At 44.9% G+C, this 19,139-nt stretch overlaps 1 protein-coding gene across 1 annotated transcript in view; it reads right to left on the reverse strand.

Moving 5' to 3' along the window:
• The window catches only part of shank2b (SH3 and multiple ankyrin repeat domains 2b), an 834,833-nt gene that overhangs the window by 552,135 nt on the left and 263,559 nt on the right, over positions 1 to 19,139 (reverse strand). The window contains exon 11 of the mRNA XM_041197641.1: positions 12,945 to 13,251. Within this exon, the coding sequence (XP_041053575.1) occupies positions 12,945 to 13,251 (307 nt within the window). The remainder of the gene's footprint in view (positions 1 to 12,944; positions 13,252 to 19,139) is intronic.

Raw genomic sequence — 19,139 nt, forward strand, 5'->3', positions numbered from 1 at the left:
TAAAGGAACCTTATATAACCTATGAATACTGTGCACAATGCTGGTGTCCAAATTATTGAAAGGATATAGGGGCACTGGCAAAAGTGCAAAAAGGATTTAAGACTGAGAGGTTACACCAATCAGGAAAGACTGATCAGACTGTGGCTATTTTCTTTAAAAACAGAAGGCTGGCAGCTGGCCTAATAGAGGCCTGTAAAATTACGTAGGTATTCAATAGAGGTGGAGAAGACATGAGGGAGGACAGGACTGGGGGGCCATAAATATAGAACAGTCACTAATGAATTCAATCGGGAATTGAGGAGAAACTTCTTTACCCAGAGAGAATGGTGAAAATATGGGACTTGCTACCATAAGGAGTAGTCGAGACAATTGGCATAGGTGCATTTAAAGATAAGCGAGACAAACACCAGGGAGAAAGGAGCAGAAGGATTTAGTGATCTGGATAGATGAAGGCGGCTAGGCAGAGGCTCATATGGAGCATAAATACCGGCGCAGACCAGTTGGTCCAAAAGGCCTGTATTTGGCTGTTCATTCTATGTAATTTTATGTAACTAACTGGTTGTCAAAAGGGATCGACACTTATTTTCCACCAGGGATATTGTCGTACTTTGTTTTGTCTTGTTTGCCTTGTCCCATTAATCTGTACAGTGACACTGCATTACAGCAATGTCTTTGTTTCTTATCTATCCTCCGTCCTTTTTGGTCAATGTAAACGGAGAGTATAGGTTTGTAAGGGATTCCTGGATTAATTTCAATCAAGTGGAATCTTGATCTCAAATCCATTTAGGGGAACACACACAATCCATTTAGCTGTGCAAGGATACTAGAAATCCTTGCCATGTTAGGTCCCACTTGATTGATGCTTGATCCTAGTCAAATTGCTGTTTTCAGCACCTGCGTTTACACATGCATTGGGGTATCATCAGAATTTATAGGGCGGTACATTAGTGGGGAGACCTAAAATAAGACCATTTGCATCCTAAAAAATACAATTTTCCCTAATCTAGTTTATTTCTCAATGGGGATTTCTCAAGTTGTGCAACAGCTAAATAGATTTACTGATGTGTCATTTAATTGCATAACATGTAAAGAAATTAGGAAATCCTTTGCATATTGACAGTCCTACTTTCCTCTATTGACTCCATCACTTACACCCATTGCATGCAACACTGGTACTGTTTGCAGTCTTACTGGAGACCTGGTCCACGCCTTTATGGTGGAATCTTTACCAGTTGAGATATCTTCATCATTGCTATAAACTTCACAAGCATTTACAGAAATGTGCCAGAACTATATTGAGACCACATCACTTGAGATTTTCTCTAATCTCAGTTTCGGAACACCATCCAGCTCAATTTGCGGTTGTAATCCTCAACAATCTTTCTCAGCCACCTGTAATCAACCATTACTTTCACTCTTTTGAAACAGAGACAAGTCATGCTTCTGAACTATTTTTCTTTATTCTTTCTGCAAGGCAAGCATTTGTTGCCCTAACTGCACTTGAATGGAGTGGCTTGCTCAGCCATTTCAGAGGGCAGTTAAGAGTCAACCAGATTGCTGTGGATCTGGAGTCACATGTAGGCCAGACCAGGTAAGGATGGCAGACTTCCTTCCCTAAAGGGCATTAGTGAACCAGATCAGTTTTCTGGCAATCAACAATGGTTTCGTGGTCACTTGTGCTGAGACTAGCTTTCAATTTCAGACTTTATTATTTGAATTTACACTCCACCAGCTGCCTTGATGAATTTTGAATCCATTCCCCCAGAGGGTTAACTTGGGCCTCTGCATTACTAGTCCGGTGACAGTACTACTACACTACCATTTCCCCAGGATTATCAACTATCTGCCCAAATCATATAACGTTGCAACAATAGAAGGCGTCCATTCAGCCTTTTATGCGTATGCCTATGACAGCGATCTGCTTAGTCAGTGGCAATGGCTTCTTGTCTTTCCAAAATTTAGCTGAAGGGAATTTCTATTTATTAACAGAGCGGGTGTGTGGGGGGGTGGGCGGGGGGTGGGCGGGGCGAGGGTTGGGGGGGGCGGGGATGTGCAATTAGCACAGTTAGCTAGACAGCTAGCACGTGGTTCAGGTTAATGCCGTCAACATGGGATTCAATCCGTTTCAGTTGAGGTAGACCTGGGGCCTGCCCCCTGCTGGCCCTGTCATAAAATCACAGCATATCTGTGGTTCGGTCATCCCTCAAATAATCGAGGATGCTTCCTGGGGAAGAAGAGGAGACAGAAAGGGTCAAGAGGGGTGGAAGGGAGGTAAAGTTGGATATCATCAGCAAAGATATGGAAACTGATGCCATGATTTCACCAAGGGGCAGCATGCAAATGAGAAATAGGAGGAGATCCCTGAGAGATACCAGAGTTAACGGTGCGGGAACTGGATGAGACGACATTGCAGGTGGTTCTCTAGCTATGACTGGATAGATAGGAATGAAACTAGGCAAGTGCCATCCTACCCAACCGACAATGGTGCAGTGGTGTTGGAGCAGAATTTTGTGGTCAACATTGTCAAAGGCTTGTCTTTGGTCCCCACCACATTCTTCATTCCCTAGCTTCCAATTCCATCCCTCTCCTTCGCAACTGTCTGGGGCTGAACAGATTGTTCACAACCTTGGTGTCACATTTGACTCTGAGATCAGCTTTCTACCATATATCTGAACGATCACAAAGATTGCCAATTTCACCTCCATAAGCATCATCCAATTGTCTCTGAAGAAGAGTCACACAGACTCGAAAGGTTAATTCTGTTTCTCTCTCCACAGATCCGCTGAGCTTTTCCAGCACTTTCGTTTTTATTTCAGATTTTTAGCATCCACAGTAATTTGTTTTCACCACACAACTGACCTTGCCTCAGTTTATCCGCTGCTGGAGCCCTCACCCATGCGTCAGTTACTTCTGGGCTTGATTATCCCAACATACTCCTGAAGGCCTCCCACTTTTTACCATCCGCAAACTTAAGGTCGTTCAAAACTCTGCTTTCCCTGACCTAACTCATACCAAGTCTTGCTCACCCAACAAAGTGTTTGAAATTTGACCTCTAGCTCTCCAACAAATAATTGTGGTAAACAGCTGACCAAAACTTCAGGAATCTAAAGAATGATATTCTAGCAGCAGAGGTGACTGAATAATCCTGGTATATCCAGGGAAATTAGGCGCATTGCACATGCTCAGACTCAGTAATTGTGAGATGGTGGGGGAGACAGAAAAAGGTGCCCAGCCATGCTATTCCAATCATTATGGTGTGTTGGGCAGTTTTGGTGGGCCAGCTGGTCTTTTCCTGTCAATTTTATATGATTGTGACGTACAGGGATTCAACACTACAATGAGATGAACAGTGAGAAGCGAGGTTCATAAAACAAGACGTGTGCAGAAGTAAGATAATAGAGAAGTTAAAAGCAAGCTGCAATTTTGGTTCAGCAGTGAAGCATCACCAGCAACGAAACCATAAAATGTACAAAATTGCCCAGGTATGTCCTGTACACAAAAAGCAGGACAAATCCAACCTGGCCAATTACCGCCCCATCAGTCTACTCCCCATGGAATAGAAGTAATGGAAGGGGTCATCAACAGTGCTATTAAGTGGCACTTGCTTAGTAATGATCTGCTCACTGATGCCCAGTTTGGGTTCTGCCAGGGCCACTCAGCTCCTGACCTCATTACAACCTTTGTTCAAACACGGACAAAAGAGCTGAACTCCCAAGATGAGGTGAGAGTGACTGCCCTTGACATCAAAGCCGCATTTGACAGAATGTGGCATCAAGGAGACCTAGCAAAACTGGAGTCAGTGGGAATTAGGGGAAAAGCTCTCTGCTGGTTGGAGCCATTCCTAACACAAAGGAAGATGGGTGTGGTTGTTGGAGGTCAGTCATTTCAGCTCCAAGACAGCACTGCAGGAGTTCCACAGGGTAGTGTCCTTGGACCAACCATCTTCAGCTGCTTCATCAATGACCTTCCTTCCATCATAAGGTCAGAAATGGGGGAGTTCACTGATGATTGCACAATGTTTGGCAGCATTTACAACTCCTCAGATAATGAAGCAGTCCATGTTCAAATGCAGCAAAACCTGGACAATATCTAGGCTTGGGCTGACAAGCGGCAAGTAACATTCATGCCACACAAGTGTCAGTCAATGGCCATCTACGACAAGAGAGAATCCAACCATCACCCCTTGATGTTCGATGGTATTACCATCACTGAATCCCCTACTATCAACATCTTGGGGGTTACCATTGAGTGGAAGCTGAGCTGTACGAGCCATTTAAATACTGCGGCTATAAGAGTAGGTCAGATGCTAGGAATCATGCGACGAGTAACTCACCTCCTGACTCCCCAAAGCCTGCCCACCACCTACAAGGCAGAAGTCAGGAGTGTGATGGAATACTCCCCAATTGCCTGGATGAGTGCAGCTCCAATAACACTCAAGAGGCTTAACACTGTCCAGGAAAAAGCAGCCCATTTGATTGGCACCCCATCCACAAATATTCACTCCCTCCACCTCCAATGCACAGTAGCAGCAGTGTGGACCATCTACAAAATGCACTGCAGGAATTCACCAAGGCTCCTGAGACAGCGCCTTCCAAACTCATGACCACTACCATCTAGAAGGACAAGAGTAGTAGATACGTGGGAACACCACCACCCGGAAGTTCCCCTCCAAGTCATTCATCATCTTGACTTGGAAATATATCACCATTCCTTCACTGTCGCTGGGTCAAAATCCTGGAACTCCCTCCCTAACAGCACTGTGGGTGTGCCTACACCACCTGGACTGCAGCAGTTCAAGAAGGCAGCTCACCACCCCCTTCTCCTGGGCAATTAGGGAGGGGCAACAAATGCTGGCCCAGCCAGCGAAGCTCACACCCCGTGAATGAATTTAAATAAATTAAATTACAACTAGTTGTTTGAATAATCAGATTCCAGGTGAGGCAAACTAATTTTTACTCCTTAATGGCATATTCTTATTTTCAGGTCTTTTGGGGCCGTGTGCTTTTCTTCAGCTTAGTGAAAATACATGTTTCATCAACCTCTGGCAGTGGTCGTCAGGAAATGTGCAGAGCCAGCCCAGAATGACTCATTCTTTAACTTTCAATCCTTTCCTTAGGAAGAAGCAGCTGAACCAGCTCATTGTTTGCAGCGCTCCCCAGTTCAGTGAACCCACCACCCCTACATGGCTCAGTGCTCCCCCATCGGCTTAGTGTCCCTCGCTCATAGCTCACTGGCCCGCACCAAGTTCAGTGCCTGCCCCCCCACCCCCTTCATCTTATCCAAGCACAGTTCCCCTTCCCAACTCAGTTCACCTCCCCCCTCAGCTCAGATTAAAGCAGGAAACTGTTGATCTGCGTCTCCCTTGTGATGCTGCACTCTCACAGAAGCAGCAGTCAGCTGCAGAGCTGAAACAAATTCAATTTTAAAAGTAATGAGCTTTATCCAAATTGTTTTGGATGATGCTAATTTGCTTCCAGACATCCTGGTTATTTGGCATTACAAATATAAGCCTTCAAATTACTCTTTTGTGATTTGGGCTGATCACATTCACTCCTAATAGATCCATCATTCTTTTTGCATTAAAAAAATGTTGAGTTATTCAGTAACTTTAATGAAGCAGCCGAGAAGAAAGTGCAAATCTAGTGCTCGTTGTCAAATAACATGAGTTAAGTTTAAGTAGGATGTACCAGTATCAGTGAAGGGTACACAGAGATGCAGTCAGTGACCACCATTCCTCCTTTAACTCAGGAGCTGATCTATTTACTTGAAAGAATTACAATAACAGAAAGAGGAATGTTGACAAGTTACGCAGTTATTTCCTGAGAGCGCATCATTGTCAGGGAGCATCGCCAACCAGCCATCCACAGCAGGCATCTCCCGACCTTACTCCCCCCACAATGAAGAGGGCAGCATCCCTGTTATGCACAGCAATATGCACAGCTCTTGCATGGCACACCAAGGAAGATGGTAGACCAATGTAACACCACCACCACCCCTGACTACCGGTCCTCCTGTATAATTATTTTCAATAATGCACCAGATTAGAAAGTGAATAAAGCCAATTATTACTATTTGTTTTAGAAACGTCACTGATTTTATATTTCCCTCCATAGGCAGTTAATGACAACACACTTTCAAACTGAAGAGATCCCTGATATGTGAGTTATAGCAGCATAACAATCAACAAATTTACACAGCAGCTTTAATGTGGTAAAACATCCCAAGGTGGAATAACTGGCACCTATTTCTCAAATAGACTGCATGCCTTCTGTCCAATTGAGAAGAATTATCCTTCCCTTCCACCCTGGCAGTCCTGCCCACACCCACCAGTGTCACTAGGAGTGTCAGTAGGTTGGTAAGGAAAAGTTGGGTGGAGCCTTGGGCTTACTGAAGCAGGCTGGTGTTGTCAAAGGTGACAAAGTCATCATAGGTGATGGTTTAGCTGTGCCAAAATCTAACTCAAGGATAAGGTGGCACCAATGATCTGATCCAACTTACTTCTCAGTTCCAGCAACAAACCTCTGCCATTAATTGGCACAATGCTTGATCTAGAATTATACAGTCATTAAACACACAAACAATACCATTCTATTCTCAGCAGTCAGAGATAAAGGCTTTTCAAAGCTATTAATATGTATAATTTAGACAGAAAATGATGGCTGTGTACAAAAGAGAAACGACTTGCTTTTATATAGCACTTCTCACAACCTTAGGACACCCCTAAGTGTTTTACAATTACGTACTTTTGAAGCATAGTCACTGTTGTAATGTAGGAAATTACAATCTGATGCATTTTGGTTCTCTTTTGACAAACAATAACTTTTATTTATAGTGCCTTAGTGAAAACATCCTTCGGCACTTCAAAATAGCATTACTAAACAAAATTTGACATCGAGACACGGAAGGAGATGTTAGGATAGGTGCCCAGGAAGGTTTTAATAAGTGTCCTAAAGGAGAGAGAAGGTCGAGGAGAGGTTCAGGGAAAAAAATTCCAGAGCTTCGGGCGTAAACAGCTGAAAACTCAATCAATCAGACACACATCCCTTAAAAAAGGGATGCACAAGAGGCCGGGATTGGAGGAGTGCAGAGACCTCAAGCAGACCACAGCTTTCCATCCACTTTCATGTTGGACCACGTTTTTTCATTATCACCTTGGATCTCAAAAGCCTTGGGTCACTTGCCTTGGTGCTGAGATGGGTGCGGACAGCCTGTGCATTTGCCTGTCATGTGCTCTTCACTCATGACCACGTGGCCTCCCAGGGTGAGCTCTGAAGTCTTATTTTGGCACACTCCTAGTCATCTCGTTTAAGCAGTGGCTTTAAGGTTACCTGTACAAAGCTCCAAAATGACTAAAAGATCAGTCCCCAAGACAAACCCAACTTGCTCAAATCGGGTGGAAAGGAGATTGCTCAGTGTTCTGGTTCACGACATGCTGGTTAACCGGGTTAGTCATGTTCTTTGTGGACGAGTGCTTGACATAACCACGTTAATTTGATATTCCTCGTTCTGCTGTTTTAACCAGGCTAAAAAGCAGAGACAGGGGTTTCAGACAAGTGCAGTAAGTGCTCACCCGCCACTATGGTCGGCATTAAGGTCATGCCCAGAATTTTTACCTCGCCGGGCAGGCTCGGTGGGGGGGTGGTGGGCAGGAGTGGTCAGGAAGCCAACTGCGATTGGGGCCTGACCGCGGTTTCACGCAGGCTGGCCAATTAAGGCCCACCCAGCGTAAAACGTGCGTGGCAGCGCTGCCTGTGTGGGGTGAGGGGGGGTAGAGGGCGAGCTCGCAGCTTTGCTGGAAAAGCTCCCTGAGGCACAGAGCTGCCTCAGGAAGATAAAGGGGTTCACAATTAAAAATAGACAATTTTAAATTGTTAAAAAACAGGTCCCCTCATGTGACTCTGTCATGTTCTTAATGAAATGTTAAAATTTATATTTTATTTTTAACTGGTGTCGGAAACCTCACCTGCCGCAGGATGATATTCCCTAAAAAGTGCAAAGGCCGCTCGGCCTTTTTGTCTGTCCGCCAGCCGTAAGGTTGGACAGGCAGTGAAAATTTTCATTTAATTACTTTGTTTATGGCCTTAATAGGCCTTTTAAATGTCGGCGGGTGCGCTGCCGACTCCCTAGTGTACCCGCCTACTGAAATATTGTGCAAGTGCGCGATGACACCAGGACACTCACCCGACATCATCGCGCATTATTTTACGCTCGAGTAGGTCAGGCAGCGCACACCCACTCAGCGAAAAATTCTGCCCCATGGCACTGATGAGAAGTTTGGGAAATGATAGCCATTGTGACAAAGAACAAGGAGATAGAATGAAAATGAATGTCAAGTTAAATATTTACTTCTGGCTTGTGTCGGTGAAGCCATTAGAAAATTAATTAGGGGAGGTCCATTTTCATGATTGCGTTGACAGGATTGCTGTGTAGGATTCTGAACATGGAGTTGGGGGATGCAGGGGGAGCTCCTACTGGCCCCACTGAAGTGCTGATCAGTTTGTGCTGGGCCCAGTAGGTTCCCTTGCTGATCATTCCCCCATCTCAATCACTGCCCCGGCCAGGTCCCCAGCCCTCCCCTCTCTTATAAGAACGCAAGAAATAGGAGCAGGAATGTTTCAATCTCGCTCCATCCTTCAATCACGACTGATCTTCCACCTCAATTTTACCTTCCCACACTACCCACACATGCCTTAATTCCCCTGGTATACAAAAATCTAATGACTTCTGTCTTGAATATACTAAGTGACAGAGCATCCATATGCCTGGAGGGTACAGAATTCCAAAGATCCTAGACCCTTTGAGTGAAGAGATTTCTTATTATCTTAGTCCTAATTGGCTGATCTCTTAGTCTGAGATTGTGAATCATCGTTATAGACCTCCCTGCCAGGGAAAACATCTTCCCAGCAATTACTCTGTCAAGCCCCTTAAAAGCATTATGGGCTGGCTTTTACAGGATTCCGTATTCCCTGCCCCCGTCTGGTGAAAAAGTCGGTTGGGAGCCCACCCACCAAAAAGTCGGCTGCCCCCCGGCCATTTTATGCTTGGCAGGGTGTTAATTGATTAAGGTCTTAGAGACATGCTGGCCAATCCAATTGGCCGGCAGCTCTGTAGATCCAGCAGCGGCAGGTTTGAGAGCTGGGACTACAGGCAGTGTCCGAGGAAGGGGAGAGCATGGAGGCTGGACCTCACTTAAGTCCAGGTTATTAGCTGGCCCTGGCTGGCAGACCCCAGCGAGGGGGAGGTGAAGGGGTACGGGGCCGGGTTTGAGAGGCTGGGGAGGGTTGAGAGGGTTAAAGTGGGGTTGTGCCTCCGATGGGCACAGAGGACTCTCAAAGGAGGCTGCCCACCGCCTGACACCACCTCACCTAAAAAAACTTGCTGGGCTTCCTTAATGATGTGGACCTCCCACTGTGGTGGGTAAAATAGCTGCGGGGATGGGACAGGCACTTGAGTGACCATTAATTGGCCACTTAAGAGCTTCAATAAGTCCAAGGGCAGGCTGGCCAATCGACACCTCCACTGCACCCACCCCTCTATATAATGCGAGGGATATCAAGGGCAGGATGGAAGGTGGTGGCAAAGCCACATGTTACATTTTATGAGCTCCCCACCTCCTACAAACATGCTGGTGGGGAGTGCGGCATAAAATCCAGCCCTATGTTTCAATGCGATCTCATTATCCTCACCAAGGCCCTATACAATTGCAATAAGACAACTTTACTCTTATATTTCAATCTCTTTGAAACAAAAGCTAACTATTTACCTTCCTAAATGCTTGCTGTACAAGACAACCCAGGGCCCACTACTACCAACATTTCCCAGTTTCTCACCATTTAAAAATAGTCTGCTTTTCGATCTCTCCTCCCAAAGTGGATAACTTCACACATCCCCATATTATGTTCCGCCTGCCATGCCTTTTTCCCCCACTTGCTTAATGGGTCTTTATCTCTTTGCAGCCTCTTGCGTCCTCCTCACAGCATATTTTCCCACTTTGCATTGTATCATCAGAGATACAGTATACTCCGCCCCCTCATCTAAGTCACTGGTATGGATTGTGAATGACTGATGCCCAACTACTGATCTGGTGGTACACTGCTAGTTAGAGCCTGCCAACCTAAGACAAACCATTTATTTCTGGTCTCCACTGACCAATCCTCAACCCATGCTGATATATTAACTCAAACCCATCAACTCTAAGTTTGTGTTACTGAATGCTTTTTGAAAAACCAAATACACTTCTTCACTGGTTTCCCCTTATCTATCCTGCTTTTTATAACTTCAAACTGTTAACAGATTTTCCAAACACAAATTTCCTTTCACAAATCCAAACAATTTAGAAGTGTCCCAGTTACAACATCCCTAATAATAGATTGTAGCATTTCCCTCTTTACTGATGTCAGGCTAACTGGCCTATATTTCTCTGTTTTTTCTCTCTCCCTCATTTCTTAAACATCTGGGTTACATTTGCCAACTTCCAATCCATAGAGACTGTTCTAGAATCTAGGAAGTTCTGGAAGATCAAAACCAGTGCAGCTACTATTTCTTTTAAAACTCTAGAGCACAGGCGATCAGGTTCAAGGGACTTGTTAACTGATATTCCATCAAATCTGTGTGTCAGTCATGGCTCAGTCAGTAAGGTTCACAATTCAGGTATCACTCTAGGGCTTGAGCACAGAAATCAAGGCTGACACTTCAGTGCGGTACTGAGGGAGCACTGCACTGTTGGAGGTGCTGTATTTTGGATGTGAGATTAAACCAAGTCCCTATCTGCCTGTTCGGATGGATCTAAAAGATCCCATGACGCTATTTTGAAGAAGAGTTGAAGGGGTTGCGGTTATCACTGGTGTCCTGGCCAATGTTTATCCCTCAATCAACATCACTAAAAACAGATTATCTGGTCATTATCACTATGTTATTTGTAGGAGTTTGCTGAGCGCATATTACCTGCTGCACTTCGGACATTTCAAAAAGCATTTCATTTTGCTTTGAGATGTCCAGAAATCATGAAAAGTACTATAAAAATGCAAGTTTTTTTTATTAATTACTCCAGTACTATTTTACTACTACTAATAAATTCCAAATTTCCACTAGACTTTTGGTTCCCCATTATTTCCAGAAATGTTTTTGCATCCTTTACTGTGAAGACAGATACAAAGTATTTCAAAGTATTTTGTTTAATGTCGCTACCATTTGTTTATTTCTCCTGTTAGGGACCCACGATTACTTTCGCTAATCTGTTTTTAGATTCTGATAGAAAGATTTACTCTTGATCGCTGCCCTGTCCTACTCACTTACCCTTCCTCACCCAATAACCCCCAGCCTCTCCTAATCACAGTCGCTCTCAATCAATGTCCTGTCCCTTCTGATCACTGGTCCCTCCCTCCCTTGATCATTGGCCCCTCCCCCACTCTGTCCCCTCCACTGCCAATCACTGCCCCCTCCAGATTACAAGACCACCCTCCCCTGAGCGTTTCCCCCTTCCTTTTGCGATCACTGTCTCCCCACTGTCCAGATCACCGCCCTCTTCCTCACCCAATCACCATCTGTCCCCCATCCAGTCTCTGCCTTTTCCCCCTCCGTCTCCTGATCTCTGCCCCTCCACCTCCCCATCACTGCCCCCTCCCCCACTCCCCCAATCACTGCCCCCTCCCCCCCCCCCGCCAATCACTGCCACTTTCCCTCTCCACCAACCACCCCCAAAGCCCCACCACCCGCCATCTTCTCCTGATCACTTGCCCTCTTCCAGGATCCCTAAAATGCTGCTCACTGGTGTCAGGTACATGAAGCCCATTGTGGCAAAGGGATTATTCCTATCAAACCAACACAAATCAATTTGTAAGCCAGAGGCTATTTAGCTATAGGTTAAAGGTGCCAGGAAGGGAGAGAATCTTGGAAGGATAGTTGATCACTTCCATGAAGGTCCAGTGCCATATCAAACAGCTTCTTGCCAATGCAAGTGAAGGTAGCAATGCCAGGACAATTCCGTAGTGACTGGACTTTGATGAGTCCTCTTTTGATATGTATGTACAATTTTGCTCCCCACTCCTCAAGGAGCATACTGGGTCTCCAGTGAAGGTAAAGAGGAGAACAATGAGGTTGATTGCCACCGTAAATGCACTGAGTTAAGTTGCACTGAGCTATCTCGTGTTTGAACTTGGTAGCGAGCCATAAGCTTAAAGGGAATCTGATTCTTATTAAGGGCATTAATAGGCCAGCAATAGATTGCTTGAAGCAAGGGGACTGGGTAGAAATAATGGACATGTGTTTAAATGAGTAAAGCACAGGGCATATTTGGTGTTTGTAAGTTATAGTGTTCTCGGACATCAAGTGGAACATCAAAACAAGATGGTAGTGAGTCCTTCAAGAAAATGTTAAATGCATTTTTGGGAAACTAATAGATATGGAAGGGGGAAAGCGAAGACAAGTTATCTGCTAAATAAAAAACATGTTTCGAGCTTCCGTGTCTGATCATCTTTTGAGGGGTTGAGAGGAACTTTTGACAGAGACCTTCTAAATTGAGGACCGGTGTAATGTAATTTTTTTTTGCTTCCTCAGATAATGTGGAGAAGAGCAACTTCAAGTATACGGGGGTAAGCGCAGAGGAAAATTTGGAGGTGGCGGGGTGGTGAAATCACAAATCATAGAACCTTCCCAGGAGGAGACTATTCAGCCCATCATTCCTGCTTCTGTGGAAGAACTATCCAATTAGTTCAGCTGCCTGGCTCTGCCCTGCAATTTTTCCCCTTCAAGTATTTATCAAATTCCTTTAACTTACTATTGAATCTGTTTCCACCACCCTTTCAAGCAGTACATTCCAGATCTTAACAACGCACTGTTAAATAAATCCCCACTGCTTTATTTCTTTGCTTCTCGCGTCCAAGGTCCATGAGATCAGTTAACAATTAAGACCGACAGTACCTTTTCGTGCAGCGAAGTTTCCGTACCTGATCTGCCTGTGCTGTGGCCTCTGAACCTCCTCTCCGATCCTATTCAGGGATGGTGAACGGCTTCGAGAGCCATGGGTACCGCTCCCACTTTTTATAGTGCCATTGGGATTGTTCGGCATCTGTTGCAGTAGTTGTGGCGAAAGGCTTCGATGTGAAGTGGCAGACTTGTTCCCCGTCCAGTCTGGGATATCGTTAATGTTCAGGTTATTGTCGCTGTTTGAACGGAGTAGGACCCGTGGTGCAGAAAGAGTGTTCTGAGGTCCCCTCCTCCGATTTGAGTAAGTCGGTGCCTCTCGAAATGGCACTGTACAGGAAAAAGAAAATTAAGACAAGATTAAGATTTCACATGACATTTTTCTCTTCTAATACTGTAACCATCAACATCCTGGGAGGGGGTTACCATTGACCAGAAGCTGAACTGAACTAGCCATATAAATACTGTGGCCGCAAGTGCAGGTCAGAGTCTGGGAAATCTTTGGTGAGTAACTGACCTCCTAACTCCCCAAAGCCTGGCCACCATCTTCCAAACACAAGTCAGGAGTGTGATGGAATATTCTCCACTTGTCTGGAAGAGTGCAGCTCCAACAACACTCAAGAAGCTTGACATCATCCAGGACAAAGCAGCCCGCTTGATTGGCACCCCTTCCATTAACATTCACTTGCTCCACTATCGATTAACAGTGGCAGGAGTATATACACTATCTACAAGTTCCACTGCAGGAACTCACCAAGGCTCCTTTGACAGCACCTTCCAAACTTGCAACCTCTATCACCTAGGGGCAGCAGATGCATGGGAACACCACCACCTGCAAGTTCTCCTGCATGTCACACACAATCCTGGCTTGGAACTACATCACCATTACTTTACTGTTGCTGGGTCAAAATCCTGGGACTCCCTGCCTAACTGTCAGTGTATCTGCACTGGATGGACTGCAGTAGTTCAAGGCGGCAGCTCACCACCACGTTTTTGGCAACAATTATGGATGGGCAACAAATACTGGCCTTGCCGGCGACACCCACATTCCATGAACAGATAAAAAAAGAGTACAGCCCTTGGTACAGAAGCGTTTAAACATTCAGTATCCTTTCTCCATTGCTACCATGATGCGGAACTATCAAAAAGTGAGTGGCACAGTGACATGTCATCTTGACCATTTGGTAAGCAGTCTGCCTCTTCTGTGGACAAAAGGAAAAAAACTATTTACAAATACTGGAAATCTGAAACAGAAGTAGAAAAATCAGCTGGATGGTCAGCATCTGTGGAGAGGACAGGTGGGTTATGTTTTGGGTGTTTTGGGTGAAGGCCTATTTTGACAAGAAGACCACAGCCAAAATTTTACCTTCTTTGTTCTTTCCATAAATTCTTTATGAACGCATTCTCGGGATATGGGCATCGCTAGCTAAGCTGTCCCATCTCTAGTTGCCCTTGAGAAGCTGGTGGTGAGCCCCTTTCATGGACCACTGCAGTCCATGTGGCGACTGTGCTCCCATTAGATAGGGAATTTCAGGATTTCAACCCAACAATGATGAAGGAAAGGTGATATATTTGGAGCACATGAGCATCTATGTCCAGAGTGCCTGACCTGCTGAGCGTTTCAGAAATTTTCTTTCCCTAGACGTTTTTCTTAACCTCCTCACCGCACAGGTCTCTGGCCATCAATTGGTCAGGACACCTGGTCAAATCTGCAACATTTGTTTCACCATAAAAAATATTAAATTGGATAGATACATGGATGGGAGAGGTCAGGAGGGTTATGGACTCGGTGCAGGTCAATGGGACTGGCGGAAGAATATTTTGGCACAGACTAGAAGAGCCGAATGGCCTGTTTTCTGTGCTGTAGTGTTCTATGGTTCTATAACAGGCAGGTGGGTATAGGTTCTAGGCAGGTGGGTATAGGTTCTAATGTAATAAGTTGGCCAAGATCAGCTTCTCCCACTTGCTCCTCCCATTACAACAGCTCAACATTAGATGTCATTCTAGATTCTTGGCTGGCTGAGACTGGAAAAATCTTCAATTATCTGATGCAAGGGAATCTTTTGGAAGGAAGGATTGCAATCTGCATTTCAAGCCACCAGCTGCGAGTCTCAAATTCAAATACTTGAAATATTGGGTCACTCAAAGATTGTCTCCTTAAGGCCACATATTCGACTCAGTGCAGGCAGACAATGACAATTCAATTCTAGATTTACATAGAATGGCTTACAAAGGTATACGTTCAAACTTTGAGTTCATTTATTGACACAAAAGTGCACAGATCAAAGCACCACTTATTACTGCACTGTTAATTGTTGCTCCAAACGGCCAATACAAATGGGATTGTTCAAAATTTCTTGGCTGATCTTAGAGTCTCTTTATATCAAAAAGTAACAGGAAAAAAATGAATAGATCCCCGTACCCCCCAGAAAAGTTAAATCAGACTGAACTAAAACAGAAGTCACAAAGCGAAACAAGTACTAGGATTATCTATTGAATGCCATTTCTGACTAGGATTGTGTGTTTATGATGTTGGTTTTAACTTCTTGTAATAGAGCCATCCCAATGGCTTAGAGCAACACTACACTGCTCACTGTGGTACTAGGCGATAAAGGAGGGTTTGGGTTGTATTCCTGGTCCATGCTGAGTTATCTAATCAGTACAGCAGTAGGAGTATTACAATTGGAGGTATCATTGCTGATCCAGGAAGAGGTTAAAAACAAATGTTAGCTGGACTTTTCAAATGTCAGTTGTTACCCAGTCGAGGTTACAAGTTTAAGGACAAAATGAATCCAGAAGAATACCCAACCCCACCCAAACTCCCACCCCATTAGAGAATTATCTGACAACACTCATTTGGTTCTCTGCCTCTCTACCTCTCTCCTCCTCCTTTAAGACAGTCCTTAAAACCCATCCCTTTGGATAATTAAGCATTTGGCCACCTGCCCTAATATCTCCTTATGTAAATAGGGGTGTCTACCTGCATGCCAGAGTCGACAGCAAGCTATTCAACCTGGCAAGTCTGCACGCCAAAACCAAAGTGCGTAATGTCCTAGTTTGTGAGTTGCTGTTTGCTGATGACACGGCATGGCGTCCCATACTGATGCCCACTTGCAACAGTTTGTTCTCCCAGATCTCCAAAGAGTTTGAACTAAAAATCAGCATCAGGAAGACCAAAGTTATGGGCCAGCATGTAGAGACTCCACCTTCCATCAACACTCACCCTGGAAGTCATCAACAGCTTCACGTACCTTGGATCAACAATTACCAGCAACCTGCACCTTGATACCTAACTCAGCACCAGGATTGCCAAGGCTACAGCTGTCATGTCAAAGTTGAGAGTTCAAGTGTGGACCAACAGCAAACTAACTGAAAACACAAAGCTTTGTGTGTACTGGGTTTGCGTTCTCAGCACCATCCTTTACAGTAGCGAGGCATGGAAAATAAATGTAAGCCAAGAAAATTGGCTGAACAGCTTCCACTTCTGCTGCCTCAGATGAATTTGGGCATCTCCTGGCAAGACAGGGTGCTGAATATAGAAGTACATCAGCATGCAGGGATCCCCAGCATGTTTGCTCTCTTGAGTCAGTGGTGACTCTGTTGGCTGCATCATGCGAGCCAAATGGATTAAGGCTGCATCTCCAATGACAGGCTCTATGGCAAGCTTGCTATCAGTACGAGACCAACAGGCCTAGGATGTCTGCAAGTGAGACTTAAAGTTGACTGGGATCAGAGTCGATGCATGGAAATCCTTGCCACTGACTTAAGTGCCTGGAGACATGCAGTTAAGAAGGGCGTGGAAAAAGCTGAGGGCAAAAGAAATGACCAGATGGCAGAAAAGAGAGCCCAACAGAAGAAAAAAAATCAGTCCACCACGGGGCAATGCTATTCATCTGTGCCAGCTGTGGGACTGCCACTCATGAATTGGTGTCTACAGCCACAACAGAATGTCCAACACAGAAGTGACATACACCCTGGGTGCAGTCTATCATTTTCCGAGATGGACAGATGCCAATAATAGATTGGTGCCAGATTTTGCTTGAAAAAAGCTCTCCTGTGAAGCGCCTTCAGACGTTTCATTATGCTAAAGAGGAGCTATATAAATGTAGGTTGTTGCTGTTTTAGATTGACACATGAAGGGTAGAGGGAAATTGGCACTTATGGAACTATACCCAAGTATAAGACATCTCTCTTTGAAGACTAAGGGAGAGTAGCATATATTGCAATTGAAAAATAAAACTAACACTCCTTAAGCAATGGGGTTTTTTTTGTAGGATGCACAGTGGAATCCTGTTACAATGACATCCTTTCCCTGCCTTCTGGCTGAATCTCTAAAGGCTGTAGAAATCCAGACCACAATTGGATCAATCTCTAATGAGAATCATCTACAGTTTTTTTTTAAAACAACTAGGGTTAATAGGAATACTGGGGTAGGCTTATGATTCATTCCATTATCTCTGTTGGAATTCGTCTGATCTCCAAGTTTTATCAAACTAAAAATGAAGAAATCAAACTTACCAACAATAACTCATTTATATCACATATTTAACATAACAAAACATCCCAAAGTGCTTCTCACAAGCTCCATAAAGCAAAATTAGACACTGAGACACAGGAAGCAATATTAGGGCAGATAGCCAAAAGCTTGGTTAGAGAGGTCGATTTTAAGAAGTGTCGTAAAGGAGAGAGAGGCGGAGAGGTTTAGGGAGCGATTTCCAGAGCTCAGGGCCGAGGCATCTGAAGGTACAGCCGCCAAGGGTGGAGCGATTAAAATCATCAAAGGCTGCAGACAGGCTGAAAAGGATCTGGACGGATGGTTTACCTTCACCACAGTGACACAGGATGCCATATGTGACTTTGAGAAGAGATGTTTTGGTATTGTGGCAGAGGCAGATGCCGGGTAGGATAGATTCAAACATCGAATTCCATGAGCATGGATTTGGGAGGTGATGGAACATTCAAGGACTTTGCAGGGGGAGGTCAGAGATGGGATGGGAATTTGCAAGGATGGCGAGGTCAAGTGCTTGTTATTGAAGAGAAAGGGTGGTGACAGCAGATTTAAAAGGAGAGTAGGATAGCAACTGAACAGAGAGGGATTAATGATATGAGCTGACATGGGAACCTGGAGGGGAAGTTGGGTGGTCTGCAGTTTAGTAGAAATAAGGTCAAGAGAGCAGGAAGTGGGCCTCAGACTAAATTACCTTGGAGAGGGCATGCTGGGCGATTGGAGAGAAATTATGGAAAGATGGAAGTTTGACCTGGTGAGCTTATAGGAGAGTAGGAAGCAGCATAAGTAGTTGACGGGATGGTCTCAATCTGGGAGTAGTGAGATTGTTGGAGCCTCCCGCAGCCAGAGCGAAAGGGGAGTACATCACGGTGGGCCTCCGAAAGGTATTCCAGTGATGGGTCACTGAACTCTTCTTGGTTTTCAGGGCCATGTCTTCACTGGAGCAGTCCTGGGCTGCAAACATTGAGAGCTGGGTGCACGGCTGCAGTTTAGATACGGCACCCGGAGTGAAGAAGCGGGGAGGTAATGGCCTGATGGACAATTCAGAGGCCGCCCGCCAGTGAGACAGTGTGTTTCCTGTGCTGCATAATTAATGAGGCAGGTTCGGGACAATATGGTGTGAAAAGATGCAGCCGGTGGGTAGAACGTTCTTTTTCCCACCCGCTATCGCACTTAATGCAAATCTGGGACAATTCTGCCCACCATCTTTCAAGATGAACTGTTAAACTGAGGCCCCATCTGCCTGCTCGGGTGGATATATAGGATCCCCTGGCACTATTCTGAAGAAGAGCAGGGGAAGTATCCCTGATGTCCCAGCCATTATATTTCCTCAGTCAACATCACAAGAAACATATTATCTTGTCGTTATCACATTGCTGTTTCTGGGAATTTGCTGTTGCAAATTAGCTGCCATTTTTCCTACATCACAACAGTGACTGAAAAAGTACTTCATTGGCTGTAAAGCACCTGGAGACATCCGGTGATTGTGTAAAGCACTCTATAATTGCAAAGCTTTCTTTCTCTAAAATAGCCGGTGCTACACTGAAAAAAGCCCCACCTGTTGCGATAAACTCAGTGAAATGGCGGCTGTGTCGTTCAGAACGGTCGTCTGGTATGTCAGCACATCTCAAAAGCGAGTAAAATTCTATAGCCACGGCCAATCAGCTGTGCTTCTTCAGTAGTCTTCCAGACGATGGGCCATTTCTCGATT

Source organism: Carcharodon carcharias, chromosome 10 (assembly GCF_017639515.1).
Source record: "Carcharodon carcharias isolate sCarCar2 chromosome 10, sCarCar2.pri, whole genome shotgun sequence".
NCBI lineage: Eukaryota > Metazoa > Chordata > Chondrichthyes > Lamniformes > Lamnidae > Carcharodon > Carcharodon carcharias.